The sequence below is a fragment of the Sus scrofa genome, chromosome 16 (genome assembly GCF_054392235.1).
Source record: "Sus scrofa isolate SSC_HxYL_T2T_F1_AM1 chromosome 16, Sscrofa_HxYL_maternal_Yorkshire_Landrace_v2.0, whole genome shotgun sequence".
NCBI lineage: Eukaryota > Metazoa > Chordata > Mammalia > Artiodactyla > Suidae > Sus > Sus scrofa.
The window spans coordinates 83,938,966-83,955,317 of record NC_139398.1 but is presented as its reverse complement, the minus strand read 5'-3'; the positions used below and the strand labels follow the sequence as shown (position 1 = coordinate 83,955,317).

General features: G+C 45.0%; 1 protein-coding gene across 5 annotated transcripts in view; it reads right to left on the bottom strand.

Annotated features, from left to right (window-relative positions):
- CCDC69 (coiled-coil domain containing 69) overlaps nt 1–16,352 on the bottom strand; it is a 43,495-nt gene that overhangs the window by 15,286 nt on the left and 11,857 nt on the right. For all 5 annotated transcript variants that reach the window (XM_085001938.1, XM_013984922.3, XM_085001941.1 and 2 more), the window contains 3 exons: nt 11,457–11,526; nt 7,432–7,538; nt 6,876–6,963 (listed from right to left, as the gene is read on the bottom strand). In XM_085001938.1, coding sequence (XP_084858064.1) covers nt 6,876–6,963; nt 7,432–7,538; nt 11,457–11,526 — 265 coding nt within the window. The remainder of the gene's footprint in view (nt 1–6,875; nt 6,964–7,431; nt 7,539–11,456; nt 11,527–16,352) is intronic.

Below are 16,352 nucleotides of genomic sequence, written 5' to 3'. Positions count from 1 at the left end.
CGTTCCCCCCAAACAAATAAAAGCCCATGTACTTCCCCCCATGTTATGCTTTCAGTCACTCATTTAATACACACTTACTGAAGAGCAAGTAAGTACCAAGCAGTTTAAAATGACTATGAAAGAATTCTGACGGATGGGAAGAACTGAAGACCAGCAGTCCCTTCCCTTCTGGGGTTTTTACCATAAGATAATTTTCTTATTGATATATTTACATTGCTAAAAATATCAAAGCGGAGCTTAGCTTAGCAAAGAAACTTATCTTCCCATAATAGCCTTGGGACGGAGGGAAGGTAGATTTTAGAGAACTGCAAAGTGGACCAAGCATATGCGTGACTGGGTCACTATGCTGTGCCGCAGAAATTGACACAACACTGTAAATCAACTATATTGTAATACAAAATAATAAAAAGTGGACTAAGGTCAAGTGACAGGCCCAGTTTCACAGGATACATTAGTATTAAAACACAACCCTTCAGATTTCCAGGGCAAGGGCTTCAATTCTGTTTCAAAATGTTTTGTGCTAATGTTGAAATATGTTTCAAAGTTGTTAAAATTGTTCAGACCTCTGTTCTAGTTATTTTATTTCTGGGGATCTAAGGATACAATGTAAAATGTGGGCACATCTGTATGCAAAACACAGTGTTACTTACAAGAGTTAAAATTTGTATGTCCAGACTCACAGGAAATAAGACAAACGATGTATATAATGCTCTAGACCTTACAAACATTTTAGTAGCAGAAGAATTACCTAGAAACATGTTCGCTACAATGTTAAATAAAAAAAAAAAAAAAAAAAAAAAGGATACGAGTTCCCAGAGTGGTTCAGTGGTTAATGAGCCTGACTAGGATCCATGAGGACCTGAGTTCAATCCCTGGCCTCGCTCAGTGGGTTAAGGATCTGGGGTTGCCATGAGCTGTGGTATAGGTGACAGATGGGGCTCGGATCTGGCATTGCTGTGGCTGGTGTAGGCCAGTGGCTACAGCTCCAATTCAACCCCTGGCCTGGGAACCTCCATATGCCACGGGTGTGACCCTGAAAAGACAAAAACAAAACAAAACAAAATGAAAAAAAGTGATATAAAATTTTACATATAAAATATCTTAACTATGTTTTAAAAAGATAAGTAATTCTGGGGAAAGAGCTCATGCAGATACTGGTGATTAAAGAAAACATTTTCTTTTTTTTTAATTTAATCATTCTAATTTTTAAATTTAATTTTATTTTTTTAATTTTCCCACTAAAGAAAACATTTTCTAAGTCAACCTCAATAGCATCAAAAACCTAGATAAGCTTCCCCAAAGAAGCCGTACAAATGGCCAAGATGCACATGAAAAGATGCTCAGCAAAATTAGTCTTAGGGAAATGCAAATCAAAACCACTATGAGATATGATTTTGCCCTCACTAGGATGGCAATAATAATAATTATAGTAGCAACAAGGGAAAATTAGTGTGGTGTAATTGTGACCCTTGTGCATTGCTGGTGGGACTGAAATGCCTGTTCAGCCACTGTGGAAAACAGCCAGACGGTTTCTCCAAAAGTTAAGCATAGAATTACCACATGACCCAGAGGTTCAACTCCTGAGCTACACCTGAGGGAACTAAAAGCAATTGTTCAAGGGCGTTCCCTGGTGGTCTAGCTGTTAGGACTTGACGATTTCACTGCTGTGGCCCAGGTTCCATCCCTGGTCTGGAAACTGAGATCCCACATCAAGCCATGGAACAGTATGGCTAGAAATAAAAAATAAAATATAAAAGAAAGTGTTTAAGCAGGTGCTTGTACTGGTGGCACTGGTTCACAGCCCAGGTATCCATCACCTGATGAATAGATAACAAAGGGTGGGGCATCCGTGCAATGGAATACTATTCAGCCACAAAAAGGAATGGCATAATAAAAATTGGGGGGGAGAAAGGGATCGGGTACAAATGCACACACTGCAGTATGGATGAGCCTTGGAAATGTTATGCTGGGTGAAGGAAGCCAGGTGTGGGGGCCACAGATTGTACCATTCCATTTACATATATATACATAAACTTTGCCATACCATCTCTACAAGGATGTTATTCTAATGATAAAATCACCAGTGTGGCAAAGATTTTACAAAATGGGGTTCACCGCGTAAGTATCATTGCTTTTATAAACAATGGCAAAAGTCTGAAATTGCCAAAATGCTTAACCAAAGGGGCTCAGTTAAATGAACAACAGTACAAACTGGAATGCTATGTACTTGCTAAAATATGTGCTACAGGAATTTACTGACAAGATATTAATACAGTTCAAAATGAAAAAATCAAGTTATCTCCTCCTCCCAAAGTGTGTGTGTGTGTGTGTGTGTGTGTAGATATATACTCTTGGTAGATACAAAAAAAGAACTCAAAGGGATCTATATCAAAAGGTAACAGTGGAGTTCTTGTCGTGACTCAGCGGTTAACAAAACCGACTAGTATCCATGAGGATGTGGGTTCGATCCCTGGCCTCGATCAGTGGGTTAAGGATCCTGTGTTGCTGTGAGCTGTGGTGTAGGCTCACAGCTATAGCTCTGATTCGACCCCTAGCCTGGGGACCTCCATATGCTGCCGGTGCGGCCCTAAAACAACAAAAGACAAAAAAAAAAAAAAAAAAAAAAAAGGTAATAGTGACTAGTTCTGGATGGAGTTACACACAATTTTAATTTTCCCAGTAATAAGATAATAAGTGCTAATAATTATCTGCTAAATATCTTGTGAAATATCAAAGACTTCAAAGACATCTAGATTCTATCTATCTATCAATCTATAAATTACAATATTTAATTCTCATAAAGACCCTATGAATAAGGGTTAACTAACTTCTTCAAGGTTATACAGCTGGAAAGCGGCAGAGCTGGAGTTCAAACTCAGGGACCATGGCTGCAGAGACTGAGCTCCATCCATTGTGCTAAAAGATCTTTTTAAAAAAATCCATATATTCTCAATTTTATATGATGAGCGCATTACATATAAAAAGTTACTTGGAAAAAAAAATCAAACTCACCATAAATTCTAAGGAATGTCATAAACATGGGGAAGGAAAATGGATATTTAAAAATTCTCCTAGGAAATCTCAAAGGATACTGCAGAAATACAAAAACAAAGAAACAAAAAAAAACCCATAAGAGAATACTGTGAACAATTACATGCCAACAAATTTGACAACCTAGAAGAAACGGACAACTTTCTAGAGACTTACAGCCCGCCAAAACTGAATCAAGAAGAAAGAAATCAACTGAAAAGACCGATCACCAGAAATGAAATTGAATATATCATAAAAACACTCCCTACTAACAAGTCCAGGACCAGATGGCTTCACAGGCCAATTCTTCCAAACATACAAAGAAGAACTTATACCCATCCTTCTTAAAAATTTCTAAAAGGTTGAAGAAGAAGGAATACTCCCAAAGACATTCTATGAAGCCACCATCACCCTAATACCAAAACCAAAGATACTACCAAAAAAGAAAATTATAGGCCAATATCTTTGATGAATATAGATGCAAAAATTCTCAACAAAATTTTAGCCAACCAAATCCAACAATATATAAAAAAGATTGTATACCACGACCAAGTGGGATTCATCCCAGGTTCACAAGGGTGGTTCAACATTACACCAATCAATTAACATCATACACCACACAGACAAAAGAAAAGGTCAAAAACCACATGATCATCTCGATAGATGCAGAGAAAGCATCTGACAAAGTCATACATCCATTCATGATAAAGACTCTTACCAAAGTGGGTATCAAAGGAACATAACATTTATGATAAACCCACTGCAAATATAATACTCAATGGAGAAAAGCTCAAAGCTCTCCCACTAAAATCTGGAACAAGACAAGGATGCCCACTCTCAGCACTTTTACTCAACATGGTATTGAAAGTCCTAGCCATAGCAATCAGACAAACAAAAGAAATGAACGGTATCCAAATTGGAAGAGAAGAGGTAAAATTGTCACTCCGTGCAGATGACATGATACTATGCATAGAAAACCCTAAAGACTCTACACAAAAACTACTCAAACTGATTAATAAATTCAGCAAAGTAGAAGGGTACAAGATTAACATTAATAAATTCTTTGCATTTCTGTATACTAACAATGAAATATTAGAAAAAGAATATAAAAATACAATACCTTTTAAAATCATAACCCCCCAAATTAAATACCTAGGAACAAACCTGATCAAGGATGTGAAAGACTTACATGCTGAGAATTATAAAACATTAATCAAGGAAATTAAAGAGGATTCAAAGAAATGGAAAGATATTCCATGCTCCTGGGTTGGAAGAATCAATATCAGAAAAATGGCCATACTGCTCAAAGCAATATATAGATTCAATGAAATCCCTATCAAATTACCCATGACATTTTTCACAGAACTATGACAAACAATCCAAAAATTCATATGGAACCATACACGACCCACAATTGCCAAAGCAATCCTGAGGAACAAAAACCAAGCAAGAGGCATAACTCTCCCAGACTTCAGGCAATATTACAAAGCTATAGTCATCAAGACAGTGTGGTACTGGTACCAAAACAGACATACAGAACAACAGAACAGAATAGAGAACCCAGAAATAAACACAAACACCCATGGTCAATTAATCTTTGATAAAGGAGGCAAGAATATAAAATGGGAAAAAACAGTCTTTTCAGTAAGTGGTGCTGGGAAAACTGGACAGCCATATGTAAATCAATGAAACTGGAACACACCCTCACACCATGCCCAAAAATAAACTCAAAATGGCTTAAAGACTTAAATGTAAGACAAGACACCATCAAACTCCTAGAAGAGAACACAGGCAAAACATTCTCTGACATCAGCCTTACAAATGTTTTCTCAGGTCAGTCTCCCAAGGCAACAGAAACAAAACCAAAAATAAACCAATGGGACCTAGTCAAACTGACAAGCTTTTTTTTTTTTTTTTTTTTTTTTTTTTTTGTCTTTTTGTCCTGTTGGGCCACACCCGTGGCATATGGAAGTTCCCAGGCTAGGGGTCTAATTGGAGCTGTAGCTGCCAGCCTATGCCACAGCCACAGAAACTCTAGATTGAACCACGTCTATGACCTACACACACCTCATGGCAATGCTGGATCCTTAACCCACTGAACAAGGCTAGGGGTCAAAGCTGCAACCTTATGGTTCCTAGTAGGATTCATTTCCGCTGCACCACAATGGGAACTCCAAACTGACAAGCTTTTGCATGGCAAAGGAAACCATAAAAAAAGACAACCTACGGAATGGGAGAAAATAGTTTCAAATGATGCAACTGACAAGGGCTTAATCTCTAAAATATGCAAACAACTTAGACAACTCGATGGCCAAAAAAAAAAAAAAAAAAAAAAAAAAAATCAACAACCCAATTGAAAAATGGGCAAAAGACCTGAATAGACACTCCTGCAAAGATATACAGATGGTCAACAAGCACATGAAAAAATGATCAACATCCCTGATTATTGGCGAAATACAAATCAAAACTGTGAGGTACCACCTCACACCTGTCAGAATGGACATCATTAACAAGTCAACAAACAACAAATGCTGGAAAGCATGTCAAGAAAAGGGTACCCTCCTACACTATTGGTTGGAATGTAAATTGGTACAACCACAATGGAAAACAGTATGGAGGTACCTCAGAAAACTAAATGTAGAAGTATTTTATGACCCAGCAATCCCACTCTGGGGCATATATCTGGATAAAACTTTCATTGAAAGAGATACATGCACCCCTATGTTCACTGCAGCACTATTCACAATAGCCAAGACATAGAAACAACCTAAATGTCCATTGACAAATGAATGGATTAAGAAAATGTGGAATGGAATACACACAATGGAATACTACTCAGCCATAAAAAAGAACAAAATAATGCCATTTGCAGCAACATGGATGGAACTAGAGACTCTCATACTGAGTGAAGTAAGTCAGAAAGAGAAAGACAAATATCATATGATATCACTTATATCTGGAATCTAATATATGGCACAAATGAACCTTTCCACAGAAAAGAAAGTCATGGACTTGGAGAACAGATTTGTGGTTGCCAAAGTGGAGCGGGTGGGATGGACTGGGAGCCTGAGGTTAACTGATGCAAACTATTGCATTTGGAGTGGACAAGCAATGAGATCCTGCTGTATAGCTCAAGGAACTATATCTAGACACTTGTGATGGAACATGATGGATGATAATGTGAGAAAAATAATATACATATATATGTATGACTGGATCACTTTACAGTAGAAATTGACAAAACACAGTAAATCAACTATAATGGAAAAAATAAAAATCATAAAGTAAAAATAAATATTCTCCTAGGAGTTCCCATTGTGGCTCAGTAGATAATGAATCCAACTAGTTTCCACGAGGATGTGGGTTTGATCCCTGGCCTCACTCAGTGAGATGAGGATCCGGCATTGCCGTGAGCTGTGGTGTAGGTCACAGACATGGCTCGGATCTGGCATTGTTATGGCTGTGGTGTAGACCGGCAGTTGCAGCTCCAATTTGACCCCTAGCCTGGGAACCTCCATATGTTGCACATGCAGCCCTAAAAAGCAATAAATAAATAAATATAAGAAGTCTATTTGTCTAGGTTTTCCAAACGTCCTATAATGAAAAGGGATTGCTTTTAAAATGGAAAGAAAAAACATCTCTCAGCCAAGACAAAACAAAGCACGGGGCCAGACTTTTACTTGCCCGAAAGGACAAGTCCAAGGACCTGCAGACTCCACCTCTGAAAAGGCCAACTGCTTGTGGACCAGAGGTGTGAGGGAGGGGCCAGTGGGGGTCCCCGTGTGAACTCGGCAGGTGGAAGGAGGGGTCCATCCCACACCCTCCCAAGTGCACCTTGTCCTTACCTTGCAGAGCCTCCTCATGCTCTTTCTCCAAGACCCTTCGCTGTTCATCCAGTTTCTCTCCAAGCTCTAGCTCCCTTTCCTTTTCCACCTGCGGGCAGAGGGTCCCAGGCAGGGTGAGTCTGGGTAGTTCAGGGCAGCCCCACTTATCTACCCACAGACCCCTGAAGCCTGTGGAGTTTGGGATCAGAGTCCTGCTCCCTTGTCTAAGTGACTCTAAAGACAGGTGCCCAGAGAGGACACAGCAGGTGGGGCTGCCTTTGCCCTCTTTAGGGCTTAGAGGGAGCTCCCAGAGAACTACCAGGTGGAAAGGGGTTTAGGAGTCTTCTAACTCTGCTGCCATGGAAGCAGGAAGCCCTTTGCTGTGTCAGTGTTTCCCCACATTTTACTGCACAGAATAAATCTCATCAATTACAGGACATCAGTTACAAGTAAGTGCTCAACAGATAATAGACTCCCTTCTTGGCAAAAGGGGCTACAACCATAAACCCAAAAGTTGGCCCCTGACTCTGGGATTGAACAAGGTTAGCTGAGCAGGAGGAGAAGGGCTGGGACTTACCTGTAGGGCCCATTTCTTCTTGTCCTCTTCATGTTGCTGGAGAAGTCTGGCGATAGCCTTTGGGTGCTGCCCAGCCTCCTCGGATGTGCAGAGACGGACAGTCGTGGCTAAACAGGAGAGAGAAGAAAATCCAGAGCAGAGGTTGGGTCGAGGCCCAGCAGAGAGGGGAGGGGAGGGTGAAGCTAAGGGGTGGGGAGCCTGGTCTCCCCTCAGGAATGGTTTCAGTTGGGCATCAGCCTCCAGAGGCAGCCCCTTCAATCTCCCTGGCTTTGGGGACCCTCCTTCATAAAGTGCAGGAGCCAACAGTCTCCTAGAATCCACAGCAGAGCTGCTAACTCACAGGACACATTCAGACCACAAAGGGGCTATTGCCCTACCCAATATCTAAATTAAAAAAAAAAAATACTGGGAGTTCCCTGATGGAACTAGCAATCAAAGATCCAGTGTTGTGGCTCAGGTCCCAGGTTTGATCCCTGGACTGGGAACTTCCACATGCCCCAGGCATGGCCAAAAACACCATAAAACACCAAAACACCAATAGTGGCTGATGCTCAATAGCTGTGTGGCCTTTACTCAATACTACAGACAACCAACCTTTTTTCTTTATAGATTTTACTTTAGTTTTATGGTCATACCCATGGCATATTGAATTTCCTGGGCCAGGGACTGAATCCAAGACACAGATGCGACCTAAGCCACAGCTGGATCCTTCACCTCACTGCACCAGGCCGGGGATTGAACCTGCACCTCCACAGCAACCCAAGCCGCTACAGTCGGATTCTTAACCCACTGCACCACAGAGGGAACTCCTGTCCAACTTTTCTTGAAGAAGCCAAAGAAGTGGCAGTGGGTGCCTTTGGGTCAACCAGGAGCTGGACTGAGGAGCAGCTGCCTCCTCGTCCATCCAGGACGTGGCTCTCCCTTTGCTAGTGTCCCCAGTCCTTCTCGCAGAGGATGCTGGAGGGGCCACTTGCTGGTCACTCGCTCTACTTGCTGGGCCCTGTGTATGTGGCCCTCACCTTTGGCATCTGCCCAAGCTGGGGGCGGAGGGGCTGCTGTGAGCCAGGAGGAGATGCCAACAGGAAGTCTAGTCCTTGCTCCAGGAAACTCCCCCACAGGCCCTGCTGATGCCACTCTGAGTCCAACAGGCTCTGGGTCTGACCCAAAGCTGGGACCCACCCTCCCCGTGCCTCAGTTACCCAATATGTGAAATCAGGATGATAATGATACCTTACCTACCTCATGGGGCTGTTGAGATGATGAAGTTAGAAAACAATGGGGATTAAAAATAACAATAGCAAGGAAGCTTCCCACACTCAGGAACATGCCCAGCTCTGTTCCAAGTATCTCACAGGCTTTCCACGCTGAACCCTCACAATCACCCAGTGTGGTGGGCACTCTGATCAGCCCCATTTCCCAGACAAAGGAACTGAGGGCCCAAGATTACCCAGTTCATAATCAATCAGGATAAAAGGCTACGAACCTACATAATCTGATTCCATAGCAGACACTTCAAACTACCACCCTGTTCTGCCTGGTCCCGCATAAAAACCAGTTAAGTGTACAATAGCCGGGAGTTCCTGTTGTGGCTTCAGTGGTTAACGAATCTGACTAGGAAGCATGAGGTTGCAGGTTCAGTCCCTGGCCTTGCTCAGTGGGTTAAGGATCCGGTGTTGCCGTGAGCTGTGGTGTAGGTTGCAGACGTGGCTCGGATCTTGTGTTGCTGTGGCTCTGACATAGGCTGGTGGCTACAGCTCCAATTCGACCCCTAGCCTGGGAACCTCCATGTGCCACAGGAGCAACCCAAGAAATGGCAAAAAGACAAAAAAAAAAAAAAAGTATATACAATAGCCATCATATGGGAGCAACCTAAGTGTCCATCAACAGATGAATGGATAAGGATATGGGGTATATGCACGTGTACACATACATACAATGGAATATTACACAGCCATAAAAAAGAATGAAATTCTGCCACTTGCGACATAGATGGGCCTAGGAAGTATTATGCTTAGTGCAGTAAGCCAGGGAGAGGAGGACACATATTACATGTTATCACTTATATGTGAAATCTAAAAAATACAACAAACAAATGAATTTTTGTTTCTTTTTTATGGCTGCACCTATGGCATATGGAAGTTCCTAGGCTAAGGGTTGAAGCAGAACTGCAGCTGAGGCCTACGCCACAGCCATACAGCCATGGCAACACCAGATCTGAGTGGCATCTGCAAACTTCACCACAGCTTGTAGCAACGCTGGATCCTTAACCCACTGAATGAGGCCAGGGATCAAATCCATATCCTCAGGGAGACTAAGACAGGTCCTTAACCCACTGAGCCACAATGGGAACTCCATGAATGAATTTTTAAAAAGCAGCTGTCAGCAGCTTGGGTCACTGCTGAGGCATGGGTTTAATCCCTGGCCCAGGAACTTCTATATATCATGGGTGTGGCAAAAAAAAAAAAAAAAAAAAAAAAAAAAAAAAAAAAAAAAAAGGAGTGTAGTGCCAGGCATTTGGAGATGCTCAATAAATGCTCTTAATTGTTCGCTAAATTCTCTAATCGTTCCTGAGTGGTCATGACAAGCATTAGAGGGTAATACTAGCATTGTTAGCGTTATTATAAACATAGATAAACGTAGTAGTATTATTATTACAGGACTAGGCTGGGTTAGGCACAGGGTTAGATGAGAAATGTGAGGAAGAGGCTGTGCTCAGTCTACCACGGCAGGAGGACTGAGCCCTGGGTCCGGGGTTGGGTGGGAGGCAGTGATCACGGTCAGAGAGCTCCGGCCTCTCATAACTCCTGGGGCTCCGGGTTGCAAACGTTGCTCAGCAGTCCAAGTCTGGCTCCGACGGGGGAGGAGCTTCTTAAAAGATTTACCATCACTACCAATGCAGTCTTCAGCCCCACTTCCAGAGATCCTTGTTTAGTGGCTCTGTGGTGGGGCCCCAGAATCTTTATCTTTGAAAATCCTGCCCCTGCCACCAAACCCCCCCTGCCCCCGCGCCCCCCGCCAGGTAAATCTATGTACAGACTGGAGAACCAATCTGACCCAGTTGCTTAGCTGCTACTTGAACTTCATCCACAATATTCCTGACAGCCTCCAGGTGGTAATTAAACACTTTCAAAGATGGGGCGCTCATTCTATTATGAGGCAGCTCTGACATCTTACCCCAATGACCACACAAAACATCCTCTGAGACCGAACTGAATTCTGCCCGCCTGTTTCTGCCACTGGGAGGCCCTAGTCTGACCTCTGGGTCACACTGAACAAGCCGCATCCTTCTTTTCTGTGACGGCACTTCAGTCACTTGCAGGGAACGCTTGTGGTTTACAGCCATGTCCTCTGGTGCTTCAACTGCTCCTTACTAGACATGGTTTCCAGAGTCCTCCCCAGCCTCATCTTTCTCCACTCGACTGTGGCCAGGTTTTCGGGATTCCCTTGAAAACGTACTTTCCAGAAATCCTGCCCCAATTGTGGCATCAATAACCAGGAACAAGGGGGAATTATCACCTCCCTGATTTTAGACACGAGACTCCTATTAATATAATCTAACTAAAATCTCATGAGATATTTACTTATTTTATATATATATATAAATGGTTTTTAATTTTTTTCATTATAGCTGGTTTACAGTGTTCTGTCCATTTTCTACTGTACAGCAAGGTGACCCAGTTACACACACATGGATACATTCTATTTTCTCACATTATCGTGCTCCATCACAAGTGACCAGACATAGTTCCAAATGCTACACAGCAGGATCTCATTGCTTATCCATTCCAAAGGCAATAGTCTGCATCTATTAACCCCAAATTCCCAGTCCATCACTCCCTCCCCTTCCTTGTTGGCAACCCCAAGTCTATTCTCCAAGTCCATGATTTTCTTTTCTATGGAAAGGTTCACTTGTGCCGATATAAGTGATATCATGAGAGATTTAAATAGCCATATCATGCCCACTGACTACAAGGTAGGAAAGCTCACAGATATCAGGGGGGGCATGTATAGGGCTGGCTACTCACTTGTGTCACCATTGAGGGGCCCCAGTTCCTGTGGCTCTGATCTGGGTGGCTGATCTGGTCCTTGGCGCCTCTGGAAGAGATGAGAGAGAAGGACGAAGGTGGGAGGTGAACATGAGGACGGATGCTATGGTAGGATTCTTCCAAAGGCAAACGGGAATTTCAGTTGTCCAGCCCCTGCCCTGTGTCCAGATTTCCTCCCTCATCATCCCGAAGGCAGCCCTCCCTCCGTTGGGGGGGAAGAGGATCCCAGAGCAGGACGTCTCATCTTGGCCAGGGAAGCCCTCGTTGGGGATGTTGAGCTGGGGGAGCTCTCTGTAGATCCTTGTGGTTTGGCTTCTGCCACCAACGCATGGACCCCTCCCTGTCCATTTCTTCCTTCTCCAGGGACCCAGACAGACCTTCTGCTGCTACCCTCACCACAGTTACGGCTTTCAGCTGTCCTTCCCCACTTGAATTCCCAAGCCCAGTTCACAGACAAGCCCCCTTCCCTCTTTGGGCTCGTGGCTACCATAATTTCCAGCCAAGCTCCCTGTGCTGAAGGTAGAGCATCACAGTTCAAGCCATGGTTCTGCTATGCTGCTTCTCTGCTAGAAAAGGATGCTTCTCCAACTACAGGGAGGCAGCAGTACTTAATGTGACAGATGTGGGTGAGATGCTGTAACCAGCATGGACCATGCACTATGCCATTTTGTCCGCACTATCTTGGCTAATCCTCAGAAGGACCCTGGGAAATATGAATGCCCCCCAATTTAAAGATGAGAAGGCTGAGGCAGGTGAAGACTCAATCAAGGCAGATTATGGGACAACTGGCACAGTCAAGTATTTGAGCCACTCCTAGTGGGCGCTTGAACCAACCTTGGCCAGTGTGGTTGAATCTGATCAAAGGAAAGAAGTGAAACAAAAGGACTTTCTGTACCGCAAAGGAGTGTCAGTGGTTCCCAGATTGCAGTTTCCATAAATAATTTTTTTTTTTTTTTTTTTTGCTTTTTAGGGCTGCACTTGTAGCATATGGAAGTTCCCAAGCTGCAGCTAGTAGACTACGCCACAGTCACAGCAATGTGGGATCTGAGCCACATCTGTGACCTACACCACAGCTCGTGGCAACACTGGATCTTTAACCCACTGAGCAAGGCCAGGGATTGAACCAGAGTCCTCCTGGACCCTAGTTGGGTTTGTTACTGCTGAGCCATGATGGAACTCCAAAATATTTACTTTTTTACTGTAACTGTAATAATAGATAATTATTAGAATAAAAATTTTTAACCGTTTTCTGAACTTAAGAACGAATGAAATGCTGTTAGAAAGCATACTTCTGGTTGAGGAGGGAAGAGAAGGGAAGGCTTCTAGAACATTCTGCTCCGCCCCACAGTGCCGGGCACAGAGCCTGGTACAACATGAACCCTGGCAAACCAAACAAGCCAGTTGTCCCACCCCCACCCCCCAGGCCCTAGTCCCTGTATCTTCTCAGTGGCTGGCAGGTCTGACAACTAAGCCCCCCTCCGCCCACACTGTGAAGTCTCAGCCCTCCCTGACAAGGGGAGGGATGCCTGGTCCAGGCACAAGCTGTCAACACAGAACTCCCGGGAGGTGACAGGAGCCACCTCTCCTCCCTGGGCTGGAGGAGGAAGGGAGATAAACATCACCAGTTGCCCTTGTTGTCACCACTGGTTACACTAATCTGGTCAACGTTTTTTATGGGAGTGAGATTTTCTGAATTCCAGTCAAGGCTTTTCCACCAACTTGCACACATCTCTTCCCTCCCTGGGGCTCACACCTCCTCCTTTGTGAAGTGGGGGTGAGGAGCGCTTAGTTTCACCCAGCGATTTGCACGGTGTTCAGAGGGTCTGAGCTCCACTCCTCACAACCGCGCTGTGAGACAAAGGTTATTACATCGAGGAAACTGGAGCTCGGGGAGGGAAGACACGGGCACGCGGGGCCCTGATGTCCAAATCAGCAGAAGAACAGGGTCTCTGAAGATGAGAGACTGGACCAGTGTGAGTAAGAATTCTGGGATTCTTACATCACCCAGATCTGGATTCAGATGCTAAATCCAACACTGTGGGAGCGCATGGCCTCTTCAAGCCTTGGTTCCCTTGTGAGGCTGTTTTGAGGATTAGATACGGCACCTGTGACATCTGGTCCATCCTAAGAGCTCGAAGCTGGCACACAGGTGCTCCTTTAAGTTGGAAAAGCACAGGGAGCACAAAGACCCACGGGGCTTTGCTAGATCTCATAGGCTGCCATTGGCCTCAGGTTCCCTGAAATAAGATCATTAAGATCTTATCATGAGAAACTGTCTTCTCCCAAATAACCACCCCAGAAGGTGAAAAACTCTTCTTCACCAAGAGCTTCCAGACCTTAGATGGGACATGGCCTTGTGCTCAAGCATCCAGATCCTGACAACGCCCCACCCCCCTAACTCCCCACAATGACATTCAAGACTCATCATGGCCGGTCCTCACTCTGTCGTTCTTCTCTCCATTTTTTTTTTCCATTGCTTTTTAGGGCCGCACCCATGGCGTATGGAGGTTCCCAGGTTAGGGGTCCAGTTGGAACTACAGCTGCCAGCCTACACCACAGCCACAGCAATGCCAGATCCAAGCCGTGTCTGTAACCGACACCATAGCTCACGGCAATACCGGATCCTTAACCCATTGAGCAAGGCCAGGGATCGAACCCACAACCTCACGGTTCCTAGTCGGATTTGTTTCTGTGGCATCACAATGGGAACTCCTCCATTTTCTTAAATATTGGCATATTTGTAGACATCTCTTTCCAATGATAGTGGCAGGAATATATATTTGTTCATTACTGTAATATTATGTTACATCCTTCTATCTTATTTTTTCAAATATGAGCATTCACTGCACAGCACTGGATCCAAGTGTTACATCCTTATGAATGAATTTAATCATGTAATCAATAATCCGCTGCTGAATATTTACATTGTTCTATTTTTGAATTTCCAAATCATGGTTTAGTGAACATATAGATTTGTAAGATTTCTTTTCTTTTTATGGCCACACCTGCAGCATATGAAGGTTCCCAGGTTAGGGGTCAAATTGGAGCTGCAGCTGCTGGCCTGTGCCACAGCCACAGCCACAACCATGTCAGATCAGAGCTGCATCTGTGACTACAGCTTGTGGGAACTTAGATCCTTAACGCGCTGAGCGAGGCTGGGGATGGAACCTGCGTCCTCATGGACACTATGTTGGGTCCTTAACCCGCTGAGCCACAGCAGGAACCCTGATGTGTAGGATTCTTTACGCATCTAAAATTATTGGCTCTACCGTCCAGAACGGTTCTACCAATTAACTCACCTACTAATCACACACGAAAAGGCCAATTTTCACTCCAACATTGCCAGCAAGAACTAGTATCAACTTTTTTTTTTTTAAATACTGGCCAATTTGCTAGGCCAAAACCAAACCAAGCTGATGTCTTGTGCTCCTGGCCCCAATATGCACCACTGTGTGTTCCAGACTCCCCCAGCATGACATCCAGTCAATAATTTTTCAGGCTCCCAGGCACAGCTCACATATTATTTCTACTTGGTCTCTTCCCAGGGGTGAGTTAGTTCCTGCCTCCTCTTTGCTCCAGGGCCTGTTCAGACACTCATGCAAGTAGCTACCTAGCTACCTGCGCTTCTCGTGCTAATCCAAGGGGGGCTCCTTGGGGATAGGGACCATTTTTCAAACCCACTTTGGAGTCACCCCCGTATCTGCTATGGTGCTCAGAAGAGCATTTCCAGGCCCAGCATCGGCCTCCTGGGTTAGGACCACCTGGAGGGTTTGGGGGACAGGGCTGCCAGGCCTGGTGCTAGACCTACAGAATCTGAGAGTGGCGTATGTGCTGGGAAGCTCCCATCCAAAGCCTGAAGAGATGCAGCTCAGAGCCGAGCAGGAATTGACAGGCAACGACTGCAGGGAAAATTCCCAGGGTGGGACCCGGGCAGCTTCCTCGTCAGAGGTCATGGAGCAGAGCTCACCTGGCAGTGGGAGAGGCCACAGGAAGGCCCCCTTCCAAAAGCAGAGTGGGGAGCCTGGGGGCGGGGGGAGGCGCATCCGGCCTGAACTCTGGAAGAGGGGTGACTGCTTCCCATGTCAAGAAAAACCTGGGAGAAAAAGGCTATGAGGCGGCCGCCAGCAGCACAGGATGCTAAGAGGCCATGCGACCAGGGTTCCGGCTTCGCTGTGTGACTTGAGGGAAGTGCTGTCCCCTCTCTGGACCTCAGTTTCCTATCTGTCATGGGCCAGGGTGAGAACAGACATTCTCGTCCTTCGGAACCCTAGGGCAGACCTTCCACCAAGAGGACTGGACACAGAGGCCCTCCGGCTTGGTAACAGCATAGTGCTGGGGCCCAGCTCCTTGATGTTCGGCTGACCAGAGCCCTGCTCAGGGGTCAACCACAAGCAAACCTGCTTTCTGGTAGAATGAGGCTGCCCTAAGCAGACAGAGTCTGGGCAGAAGGGCGGGACGGCACCCAGAGCTGCGGGGCAGGGAAAGCCAGGCCAGCTTGGACCAGGCCTGCTGAGACCCCCTCGGATACGCTTGCATTTTGGGGTGTAAACTGACCAACTAGAAAGTGCCCAAGAGGAACAGACAGGATGGGGTGGGAGGCTCAAACCAAGTCACAGGAGGAGGAATTCCCGTTGTGGCTCAGTGGTTACTGAACCAGACTAGCATCCACGAAGACGTGGGTTGGATCCTTGGCCTCGCTCAGTGGGCTAAGGATCCAGCATTGCTGTGAGCTGTGGTGTAGGTCACAGATGGAGCTTGGATCCCCTGTTGCTGTGGCTGCGGCGTAGGCCGGCAGCTGTAGCTATTTGATCCTTAGCCTGGGAACTTCCATATGCTGCAGGTGTGGCCCTAAAAAGACAAAAGACAGAAAAAAAA